The sequence below is a fragment of the Drosophila busckii genome, chromosome 2L (assembly GCF_011750605.1).
Source record: "Drosophila busckii strain San Diego stock center, stock number 13000-0081.31 chromosome 2L, ASM1175060v1, whole genome shotgun sequence".
Taxonomy (NCBI): Eukaryota; Metazoa; Arthropoda; class Insecta; order Diptera; family Drosophilidae; genus Drosophila; species Drosophila busckii.
In genome coordinates this window covers 13090935-13103183 of record NC_046604.1, presented here as the reverse complement: position 1 = coordinate 13103183, position 12249 = coordinate 13090935, and the positions used below count along the sequence as shown (strand labels likewise).

Genomic DNA, 12249 nt, shown 5'->3' with positions numbered 1-12249 from the left:
TAGAAAACATTATTTCATTTAATGAAATGACTGCTAAATTTTATAAATACTTGAGTAACTTAACGCTAGGCTTAGCGTTTAATTTTACACGCTTATGTGTTAAGATTAATTCACCGATTTTCTTTTCGGTGTTGTATGTAGATGTTTATGCTTTTTTTATATTATTTATTTTAATTAATCAAAACACAAACGATTATTAACACTACCACAACTTATTCGATTTTATCTTATTCACCAAAGTAATTGAGCAATTGATATGCATGTTTGCTTATTTGATTTGTCTATTATGCTTTATTATTATTCTTTTGGCAACTCCCGCACTTCACTTTCACTGCTAGTTTAATTGTCAACAGTCCGCGCACAACTAAAATGCAAGTGGCCGCGCTTTACTCTTTTACCTGCCAGCCTCGCCGCTCTTTGATCTGAGTGCAAGAACAGAAGTTAAGAGCGCAAGCAGCTCAGAGAGCGTGAGCGACAGCGGCAGCGCTGCATCCGTGTTAGAACGGAGTGCACGAACAGAAGCTAAGAGCGCAAGCAGCTCAGAGAGCGTAAGCGGCAGCACTGCTTGTGTTTTTCGAGCTGTTGCGAAAGCTTCACCTACACTTCTTCGGAAGGCAAAGAACAGATGCTGAGAGCACAAGCAGCTCAGAGAACGAGAGCGACCGGCTTATCAGCTAGTGGTGGCAGCGCTGCTGCGACTAAGCGAGAGCGTCGCTGCTGAGATAGCGCGTGGCTTAAGCACAGTTATTTTCACAGCACTGAAGCCAACGTGCATTGTCTTGTATTTGAAGCATAACTTAATTAATAATTTACAACTATTTAAATTTAAATTTAATAAAAACTTAATTTATGCATTATCATAAAAGTAGTTGGAAGCAATAGTAGTAGAAGTAAAGTAGTATTTAATTTATAACAGCAAAAGTAATCAATTGATCCATAGTACAATGCAAAGATCTTCAGCAATGTTCATTTGAAAAGTTCAACAGCGACCCAAGGGTTAATTGAATAGCTGATTAATTGATATATTGATACTGATACACTAGTCTTAAAAGTCATGGCTATATGCCCAATTTATTACACTTTTTAAATACAAGTATATTATACATTATTTTATTGTGATATCATTTATTGCATTTTATTATGAATTAGTTAAACATTATACGTTTAAGTATATGCTTAGCTAAATATTTGGGAGTATTTTAGTTTTCTATATTTTTGTATATTGTATATAAGGTTTATATGTATATGTGTGTGTGTATGTGTAAGTAGCATGCATGTAAATAATACCTGTTATACTAATTGACCTACAAATAGTTTTTCACTTTTTAAAAACAAAACTTAAACATTAAAGCCCAGTAAACATTAACATAATAATATTATTTGCTGTTGGCAGTGTTTGCCTAAACCTTTACACATTAAATATCAAATGCATATTGCTTAAAGTACTAGAAAAAATGTTGTTGACATGATATGGCGTATTTTGTTATATAGTTTTGTTTTTTGTATATGTAAGTAGTTATAGTTTTGGCCTAGAAAATTTGTTATCAAATTCTACATATGAACATTATTCGATTGCGCTTAATACTTAAATGTTTGTTTGTTATTTAATTAAACAATTTTGTGTGTTTTGAAATGAGATCGAATTTGTAAACCAAAACAAAGTTTTTGAACTCAAATTAAATATAAAGCCCTTGGCACAGTTTTTTAGGGTTTATAAAGTTTAAAAGAAAATTATGCAGCTTAGTCGTTTGACTCTTGAGTGTTGTTGCCAGTTGTTGTTGTTGTATTCGTTGTTTCAGTCTCGTTATCACTCAAATTAATATTGTCCAACTCCAGCTCCAGCGAGGCAACAGATTCAGCTCCACCCACAGCGCCTTCCAGCTCCTCAACTGACTCCACAGCTGCTGGAGCTGGAGCTGCTGCCGCCTTAGGCTTAAAAGTATTATTTTGCGCATTTAGCTCATAATTCTTGAAAGGATCTGCACGCTTATGCGCCTGCGCTGCTGCGCGTTGCATGCGTCGCTGCTGATTGCTAAATGTTGGACTCTCGGAGCGTGCGCGTTGCAGCAGCGGCCGCTGCTGATTATAACTGTTATCATATTCACGCGAGCGTCCAAACTCAAAGCCATTTTGCCACTGCACATGCACATTCTCATACGAAGGATCCTCCTGGCGATAGCTGCTGCTCGCTCGCTTATCCGCGCCGCAGCGCAAGCGACTCAAATTGCTATGCAGCGGTCTGGGTGTTAAATTGCTGCTGGCGCCTTGAAAACGCAGCATATCCTGCGGCAGAGTGCCCAGTCCTAGACGCGGTGTGCCATAAGGATTGGACATTTGTGAAGCAACTGCTGCGGTATCGCAGCTAACACAATCGCGTGAGAACATAAAGTTAAAGTCAATAACCTGCAAGCAAAATGAGAAATTTAATAGCTTTTAAGTAGCGCCCTGCTGAACCTTAAATACAAAAATATCTATGACAGTTTAACTAATTCGTAGCCTTCCTATCATGAGAAATTAAAATTGTCGTAATAAATGTTGCTCAAATTATTTATAAGTTCTTTAATAGAAGATTAAAATTGATTGTTGTGCTTATGCAAGCCGTATGCTATGAAGCAAAATATTAATTACAGATTTTTTGTTATTTTTTTGTGCGACATATGCAGTTTTTTTATTTTGATTTGTGGCGCTTTAGGGTGGAAGAGAGAAAAAATGATTATCAACTCTATAAAAAGATTGGTTATCTTCGAATTACATATTGAAAGCTAATATGCAAATTTAGTTCCCACTAGCGGTATCAGTTACTGAGATACTGTTGCTCATACAGACGGACGAACAGCTGAACATAGATATAACGACTTAGTTTGACTTGCTAATCGGTAAAAAATATACTTCGGACATAGGAGAAGCTACATAGCAAATTTAGTTGCACTAGCGCTTACTAGTTACTGAGATACTGTTGCTCATACAGACGCAAATGACTATAATGAACTCAATTTCTATTGCTAATCAGTAACATAATATAGCTTTAATAGACTCTATCCACGCCTGTTACAAACATTTGGCACCATTTCATGCTACGCTTTTAACATTTTTTTTTTTTAAATAAAGTGTATAACAATTTGTGTTTAACAATTTTGAATTGAATAATTGAACGCACCTTGCATTCCGGTCCTTGGCCTATCCAAAGCGGTAGCCATTTGTTTACCAGCAGCCACTGCAGACTGGACTTGGATAATGCGATTGAACGCTGCCATTGTTGCTGCTATCAGCGGAGCTGCTGGTGCGTTGAGCATTGCACGACTTTTTCTTGGGCAGCACAGCGGCTTTCTCAGCAGCAGCAGCTGGTGCAGCAACCGCTGCTGTTGAGCTGCTCGACTTATCACTGGATTTGTTAACGCTTTTGATTTTGGGTATGGCGCCTGTGCCGCGATTGTAGCTCGAGCTGGCAGCAGCAGCTTCAGCTGGCGCTTCTTCTACTACTGCAATGGACGCAGTTGCGGCGCCAGCTGAAGCAGCGCGTGCGGCACGCTCCATGGATACATTGGGTGTTAGTGGCGAACATTGCTGCGCAGCAGCAACAGCAGCTGCTGTTGTTTTATATATGTTCGTCATGCTCTGTGAGTTTTCGCCATGCAAACAGCTAAAGAAGCTGCTGGCGCTATTTTTAACAGGCACTTTAACTTGGCCATAATCAATGCTTGTTGTTGTGGTGGGCGCTGGCGCTGCAGCAGCTGCTACATAGCCCTGACAATTGGGCACAGTGCAGCTGCTGGCGCTGCTGGCTGCGCTGCTGCTGCTCGCGCCATTGGCATTAAGTCGTATGTGTCCAACAGTGCCAAAGTGTGAATGTCCTAGCACTGCATAGTGTCCGCCCAGATTATAATGATCTATATTGCCGCAGCTGCTGCTCAAGTGACGCTCAATGCGTCCAATGCCATGACCTAGTACATCGAGTCTAGTGTAGAGCGGCACACGCGCTGCTGTTGTTGCTGCTGCTGCTGCTGCTGCTGAGCGATAAAGCGGCTCATCGCGTATTTGCTCATAGATATTCTCATAGCGCATTGTGCCGGCGGCTGCGTAAGGCAAATTGTAGCCATCAGTGGATTCGGTATCATCAAAGCTGCGCTGGCGCTGGCAATTGCTGCGATTGTTGGAGTAAAGCGGCGCGCAGCGCAGGCCGCTGCCATAGCGATTAGCTGCAAGCATAAAATAGATTAGTTTAAACTCGAAAAATCATTGTATACTTTAAGTTTTTAATTAGCTTACTGCGCTTTTATTTGCTCGCTTACCATTTTGCATATCTATGCGAAAATTACGTCTATAGCCTAAACCGCTACGCACAGCTCTGGGCACATCGTAAGCTGTTGAGCTAGCAGCTGAGCGATCATATAAATCATTGCGATAATTGTTCATGGGCAAAATGCGTGGCTGTTGTTGTTGTTGTTGTTGCTGTTGTGCTGTTGAATTATTATTATTGCTGTTGGCTTCAACATTTACAGCTGCTGCTGCTGCTGCTGCTGCTTGTTGTTGTTGTGGCTGTAGTTGAGCTTCCTCAACATTTGCAGGGGCATTGGCATTGGCGACAGCAACTTGGTTATTGTTATTGTTGTTGCTGGGCTGACCAATTGGTGCATAGATGTTCTCATAGTGCGGATGATTAGCTGGCTGCTGTTGTTGCTGCTGCTGTGGTGCAGCTTGAGCTGCTGCTGCTGCTGCTTGTGGTTGCTGTGGTGCTGCTACAATGTTGCCATAAATTGCACCACCAACAGCGCCCTCCATGCTGCCCTCCGCCTGACTATTTTCATCATCCAGCAGCGCTATGGCCAGCGAAGCCGCTTGTCTGTAAATTAAATAAATTAATTAAATTTTCAATACAATATTAGGCATAAAATTTATAAAAAAAAATACAAAATATATTCAAAAAAAAAGTGTGCAATAATTGAAAATTAAAGAACAAATTTTAGTGGACATTTTTAATTAAAAATAAGATTAAATCAAAATAAAATGTGTGCATAGATTTAAAATCATGAAATGAATTAATTAACTTTTAAATTAGTAAGCAATAAAAATTGAATATAAAAATGTAGAAATGCAAAAAACTAAAAAAAAATGTAAATAAAAAATGGGAAATAATTTAAAGTTTAAAAAAATAATAATATTTATATAAACGAAAGTCATCTAACATTAAATTAGAATAAAATAAGTGAAATATTTAAAAAAAAATCATCAAAAATGTAAAAAAAAATATTTAATTAATTACATTAAAATGTAATATTTCTTTAAAGCATTTTTGTAATTTTGTAAATATTTTTTAAAAGTAATTTCAATCAAAATTAAATTAAAATCAAAGTGTGAGATAATTTAAAAACCAAGGAATGCAAATATTAAAATGTTAAGTTAAAGATTAGATACCCAATTGTGTGCATCTTATGTAGTATAGTTTAAAATAAAATCCAATTATGATTATACCCCTTAGAACCCAGAAAAATTTAAAAAACCAAAAGTCCAGTTATATTTAATAAGTCGAAATCACTAAATGAATGGGTTATTAAATTCAATTATGGTAACGCTTGGCCCATGGACTGTTTCCTTAAAGTGTTATCCGATATGGACGACTCGTGCCGACTCCCGCCTGTGCAAATGACATGAATGCGGATGAATGATGTCAGCCAGAAGGCAGAGACAGCAAACCCCACCAAGCCCGACACAGCTCACAGGAAGCTCTTCTAAGCCGGACCGACGATAAAGGTTATGCAAAACTCCAAAAAATAAGCCTCTCAAAAATCCAAGACTAATCATAAAATATTGTAATGTAGACTGTAGTCTCGCAAGCCCAGTGTATTGTCTAGTAGTTGAATTTTGTATACTTTTTCTCATCTCTCTCGCAGTCGCTCTCTTTTTCTTTAGTGCTGCTTGTATGCTGCGCTCTTGGCGCAAAATTATTGAAATTGCACAAAGATTTATGTTCTTGGCCAAAAGCAGAAATGCATTTAATTGGCCGCAAAACTCTTGCGATAGTCATAATTAGAGCTAATTTTAATGTTTCACTCTTAACACATAAATCACACACACAGCACCACACACACGCGGCATACACATAAACGTTCCGGCTCCGCCAAAGGAAGTGAGTCAATAAAAGCTTCAAACGCAATAGAAAAACTCAAGGTCAAACTGCTCGAGCCAGTTGACAAGAGCTAGAAGCATACTCAAACCCAATTCCAGCCAGCAATTCATGAAATCCAAGAGCTGGGCTTCCCAGGCAACTCAAGCCTAGCGCAGTCACGCCCGCGTAACTGCGTCCAATGGTCATCAGAGCGGGCAGAATGCGCCAGCTGTCCGAGTCCGGGCAATAAACCTCCACTGAAGCCAAGTTGGAGGTGCCATCATCGCCGCCGACGACATAGAGCAATCCATCATGGGCCACAACGCCAGCATTGCGGCGACAATAGGACATGTCGGCTACGGAGCGCCAGGTGTTGGTTTCACAGTCATAAGCCTCGACAGATTTGCGCACCATGGGCCCATCATGGCCACCCACAGCATAGAGAATGTTGTGGAGCACGCCAACGCCAGCGCCGCTGCGACGCGAGGACATTTCAGCAACAGCTGCCCAGGTGTCTGTATCCGGAGTGTAGCGCTCGACGCTGGAGAGGCATTGCCTGGAGAAGCCATCGTAGCCACCAACAGCATAGAGCAGACCATTGATGACGCCAACGCCTACAGAGCTGCGGCGTGTGGACATGGAGGCAATAAAGCGCCAGATTTTGGTCTTTAGGCTCATACATTTCAGCGCTGGACAATCCAGTGGTGCCATCAAAGCCACCGAACAGCGTAGATGCAGCCATTGAGCACAGCAACGCCCAAAGTGGAGCGTCTGGGCTTCCATATTATTGCAATTGGCCCACTTGATCTGTGCTGGGATCATAAACATCGACGGTGCGCACACGTAGCGAACCATTGAAGCCACCAACGGCATAGACTTTGTCCCCAAGCACGGATAGTCCGCTGCGGCAACGTCGATTGGGCATCTCAGCTGCCTTGATACCATTTCTCCTCGCGCAGATCATACCACTCCACCGAGCGTATAGCCTTGGGCGCCTGGCCGCCAATGACAAGCAGTATCTTGGGCATGCCCACAGGCTTGCGCGGCACAGTGCGCGCGGATTTCGTTTCCGTTGGCAGCAGATGATAAGTGAGCGCCTCGATAATCAAATTCTTGCATACAATATTTCCCTCCAGCAGCAGCTCCTTGTCCACGCGCTGTGTGAGGAACTCCTTTGATAGAAACGGCAGACGCACATGCTCCATTAGCATTGCCGTATGCTGCTCCCGCATTGGCACATCGTAGCGCACCCAGGCAATGACGCACTCATATACACGCTCCTCATTTGGCACCGAGATGCGATCGTTGGCTATTAAATTTATCACCTGCTCGTGTGTCAGATTCAGAAACTCATCAAATTGTATCACCTCGCTGCAAAGAGAGAGACAAAAGTTTCATAAATTGTGCCAAAAATAATGCGCACAGCAATTAGCGTTATGCATAAATATTATATAGAGAAACAGGTTCGAGGGAGAGAGAGAGGCAGAGCAATGATCTTGAAAATATTTGCATTGGCTTAAATTAATCAATGCCAGGGACAGTTAAGATTTAAATTGAAAACAACAAATATATAAATAGAAATATGAAGAGTGCTTAAGCTTAAATATTTAAAACAAATATTCAACCATATACATTTTGTTGCATTCAGGTTAACTGAAATTTTCCATAGTAATTATTCAACTATTATTTACTAGTATGAAATATCATTGAAATGAAATTGAATTTAAGTTATCTTTTAAGCATATAGTCAGCATTAAGTTATGAGTCATTTTGTTTTACTCTGCAGCCTAACTGTACTTTTGCATTATAATTTTACTCTTATTGCTATTCAAAATTAAAAATTCTATAATATGAACAGTGTCTGTGCTTAAATATTTTAAACTAAGTTTTCTTTTTAGCATTAAGATATGAATAAAAATATTTTCTTAAAGTTTACAGCTTAACTGAACTTTTCATTTAACAATTTATTTCTATTTAAGCCTGCATTCTAGACTATTAATTTCATAACTACGACTCTAATTTAACTTTCTATGACTTCTTCAGTTGCTTTTCTGCAAATTACAAAAAATAATATAAAAATCTAATGCGCGTTAAGTTATATACAGATTAAGTTATATATATTAGATTTAAATAATTTGACATTAAGTTATTTAAGATTATGTTTTGGAGTTGAAACGTCTTAGGGTGCAACTGTTTTTCATTATAATTTTGCTACTTTTTAAAGACTCTTAGCTATATATAGAATGATTCAGCTCTATGGATTACAATATTTGATACTAAGTTTTCTTTTAAGCAAATATTTAGCATTAAATTATTAAGTCTTTAGATTAACTAAGCTTTTTGTTTTATAATAATTAAATCTTGATACAAATATCTATGAAGAATACATTTTGCTAGTTTTCAGTTAAACTGACCTCTTCATTTTATAATGCGATTAAATCTTGATACAAATTATAAGCAATAAGCTATTGAGAATACAATTGAACTGAACTTTTCCTTTTATAATTTAGCTAATTAATAAACTATAAGCTATGCAACTCCCTCTCTCTCTCTCTTTCTCTATCTCTTCACTTCTTAACCGTCTGCTCTCCACTGTTTCCACTCACTTGAAATGCTGTTCGATGTAGGTCTCTGCATAATTGAGCAGCTCCACACAGCCATGGAGATCGGCAAATTCACGTATGCCAAGACAATTGCTGGCATCCAATTGGGTTTGTAGAAAATCACAGCAGGCATCTCGCACATCGGTCAATTGCAGCAAATTGGCAGCAGTTAGCAGCACTTGAACATTATCCTCATTCACTTCCACAGTCGAAGTGTAGACATAATCGATGAGCAGCTCCAGGGCGCGCGCATCGACGCTTTGTAGTGTTATGCGAGCTTTGCGGGACTCCTCGAAGCTGGTGAACATGGCATAGAAGTAGGGACTGCAGCTGGCCAAGACCATGCGATGTGCATGGATCTCCACATCATCGGCAACCAAAATGACATCACAGAGTTGTTTTTGTCTGAGTGGAAAAGTTTGATTAAATATTGAGTAAGGTCAAAAAGCAGGTGAATAACACTTTCTATATAGGCATAAAAGCTTAACGGGCCTAAACGTGTTTGCACAGTGGCTAAAAACTGGAATTTATTCATTATTAAGCTTAATAAACTATTTCACACCACTGTGCGTTTCAAATTGTTTATTTTTCCTACGCTTAGGGCCAGCAACGAACGTAAACAAAACGTGTTTGCCATCAAAAAAAATTCCATAAATTTTAAGTTTTATTAGCGTAGTTTTGTCAACTGTGCGGAAGTGGGAAGTAAACTTAAGAAAACGATGAAACTAACAAAAATATGCAGAGCAAGCTGCAAGTTCAAGGGCAAAATTTAAAAAGTCACGAAATATGAATAACAAAATTGGCAATGCACACAAATTTAAACAATGAAAAATATATTTCTAAATACAGTACTTAGCGTAAGTTTTATGACAGCGTAAATTTATTAAAAGACTGAGATTGTTTTAATGAGGTCAACAAAGTTGACTTTTAAATTGATTGTGCGCATACTTATGTTGCCAACTGCAAACTGTAGACAATGCGCAAATAGAATAAATGAGTTTAAGCGTTTAGGCAAGCAAATTAAAATTGTTGTCATAGATTTTGCCAAGTTTGAAAATAAACAAAAGTCATATGTTCACTAATTTTTCACACACACACACATTTCGTTACCTGCGCATTTCGTTCATAGCATCGAAGGATCGCACAGTGTGCTGCTCATTGTTATATTGCCCCACTGTGCCGCGCTCCTTGCCATTTGGCCGCTGTATATGCTTTTGTGAGCTCTCGTCCAGACTATTTTGACTGGCATAGCGCAGTAGACAGCTGCCTCGTTCCAGGCCGCTGCCCTCGGCAGCAGAGTTCTGTTGTTGTTGATGTGGCTGTTGCAGCACCAGACGCTGGCGTTGTGCCACGCCCACTGCTACGCCCAGGCCTGGCGCTGGCATTGCAGCTGGCTCTAATATCATTGCTCCTCCTCCCACAGCCGCCGCAGCCGCACCCGCTTCAGCATTCTGTTGCTGCTGCTGCTGTTGTTGTTGTTGCTGTCCCTGTTGTGGTTGTTGTTGTTGCTGCAAATTTCCATTGCTTAAATTGCTCATAATACCGATTGTGTATTTGGTTAATAATGCAGTCAGTGCTATCATTCACGTACACTTGTTGGGCGCGAGAGCGAGAAAAATAATCACAATCCGTTTTTTCTTTGGCGTTTCGAACACCGCAATAACAACAAAACAACTATACAAAATTCATCGCAAACGTTATTGTTAAAAAATGTAACAGTGTGGCCAAATATACTTTTTGCTTATGCTAGCAAAAAAATACCAGCTACGTTTACGAAAAATACTGCATGGCTACCAAAACAACACTTTTTAGCTCATAATGCTCATAAACTGTACGGCCTGTTTAGCTGCGTGCCGCCACACTTACAGTTTGAAGAGCATTAAGTGTGGCGGCAGCTATTTCAAACAAGCTGTATTCTGCTCAAATGTGCTCAAATGCGCTTATGAATGCGCTAAATAAAAATAACTTGAGCAATTAAAAATTAAATTAGAGCATAATATATGAGCGACTGAATTCGTACGTCTTCAAGTCGGCTTTAGTTGGCGCGACTGCTCTGCTCGATTGTCATGCTTATCGAGTAACGATTAACTTAACAGCAGCTTAACAGCGCTTTACATGTTATTTTAGGGCGGTGCTCGTGTTTTGTTTTCATTAATTATTGCTGCTTAAAACTTTAGTTTTGTTTAATTAAAATTGTTTATTACAATGCGCACAATTGAGAAATGCATGCTAAGCGCATTGGCGCTTTGCTGTGTGCTGCAAACAGGTAAGTTTAGCCAATTCAACAGGAATTTATAAATGTTAAAATTTTTTGGTTTGGCTTGGCCTATAGTTTATGCCATAAAATGCTGGGACTGCCGCTCGGACAACGATCCCAAGTGTGGCGATCCTTTTGATAATAGCACCTTGGCCATAACGGATTGTCACCAAGCACCGGAGCTGGAGCATCTGAAAGGCGTACGTCCCACAATGTGCCGCAAGATCAGACAGAAGGTGCATGGGGAGTGGCGTTATTTCCGCAGCTGTGCCTACATGGGTGAGCCTGGCATCGAGGGTGATGAACGTTTCTGTCTGATGCGCACGGGCAGCTATAATATCTTCATGGAGTACTGCACCTGCAATAGCAAGGATGGCTGCAATGGAGCAGGATTGTTAGAAAGCAGCTACCTCCGAGTTCTCCTGGGCACTGTTACAGTGGGACTCGTAGCGCTTTTTCTGCGACAATAACCGTGGGTAACCAATTTGCAGCCATAGCAAAAGTTCACCGTAGTTAGCGCTTATGAGCAATAACTACCGTATTTAATAATCTTTAAAGTGCCTTTAAACCAACTCGAATACAAACTTAACACTTGGAACATATCTCCGTCCTGACTTTGATATATCTATATCTGTTCTTTGTCTATAGCACATACATTCCGTTACTATTGTAAGCTCAATGTTTAATTCATGTGCATTTTCTAACAATATTTATGTTTAAGCTGCGAATAATATATTTACAAATTTTTATTGTAATGCAAAATAGTTAAGCAACTTTTTGTAACAGAATATAAACCAATTTAAAAGATCCAAATAAATTTTACTTTATACGATGATACTTATTTAATTTAAATTATATTGTAGCCGAATTAAAATCATGTTTTTAATTTTCTTATGGAATCATGCTTGGTTTTGTATGTTATGCAGCTTCTGACGTGTGTGAGCGCTTTAACATAAACGCTTTAACAGCACTGAACTGAGCATGTTAATTAACAGTGCAGCGCGAATGTACAATCAAAGTTTAAATAAATACAAACAGCGCCAAAATTTAAATTCCAACTATTAGTGACAGTAAAATTGCTTTTTATTTGTTGTAAAACAATTAATTGCTTAACATTCCAAAATCGATTACATCAAACTGTGCGTAGCCAACTTAATACTGCACCTCTTGCTCTCTCCCTCTTCCTTTTTCGTCTGTGTCTTCATGTAGTGCGTGTCGCGGCTTAGATTTTAGAATTTTAAAGTGTTTTAATCGTTTGCAAATTAGCTGCAAGTTGTAAAACATAG

General features: G+C 39.3%; 2 protein-coding genes across 2 annotated transcripts; one reads left to right on the top strand and one right to left on the bottom strand.

Annotated features, from left to right (window-relative positions):
• Positions 1-1196: 1196 nt before the first annotated feature.
• Positions 1197-10419, bottom strand: LOC108595444 (ring canal kelch protein). Its single transcript, XM_033293507.1, is given in 12 exon segments — positions 1197-2403; positions 3158-3238; positions 3241-4196; positions 4290-4840; positions 6213-6772; positions 6774-6824; positions 6826-6876; positions 6878-6904; positions 6906-7037; positions 7039-7474; positions 8710-9111; positions 9817-10419. Coding segments are annotated over 12 exon segments (4383 nt in total). The 5' UTR covers positions 10290-10419; the 3' UTR covers positions 1197-1740.
• A 419-nt stretch (positions 10420-10838) lies between these two features.
• Positions 10839-11717, top strand: LOC108603320. Its single transcript, XM_017992040.2, has 2 exons — positions 10839-10972; positions 11039-11717. Exons 1-2 carry the CDS (start codon positions 10912-10914, stop codon positions 11431-11433), a joined length of 456 nt encoding a protein of 151 aa, XP_017847529.1. The 5' UTR covers positions 10839-10911; the 3' UTR covers positions 11434-11717.
• Positions 11718-12249: the final 532 nt, after the last annotated feature.

What these genes read in the sequence shown, in the direction of transcription:
- LOC108603320 (XM_017992040.2), top strand. Translation starts at nt 10,912, where the DNA reads ATGCGCACAATTGAGAAATGCATGCTAAGCGCATTGGCGCTTTGCTGT. An exon ending in TTGCTGTGTGCTGCAAACAG is followed by an intron (nt 10,973 to 11,038) that starts GTAAGTTTAGCC and finishes CTTGGCCTATAG; the next exon opens with TTTATGCCATAAAATGCTGG.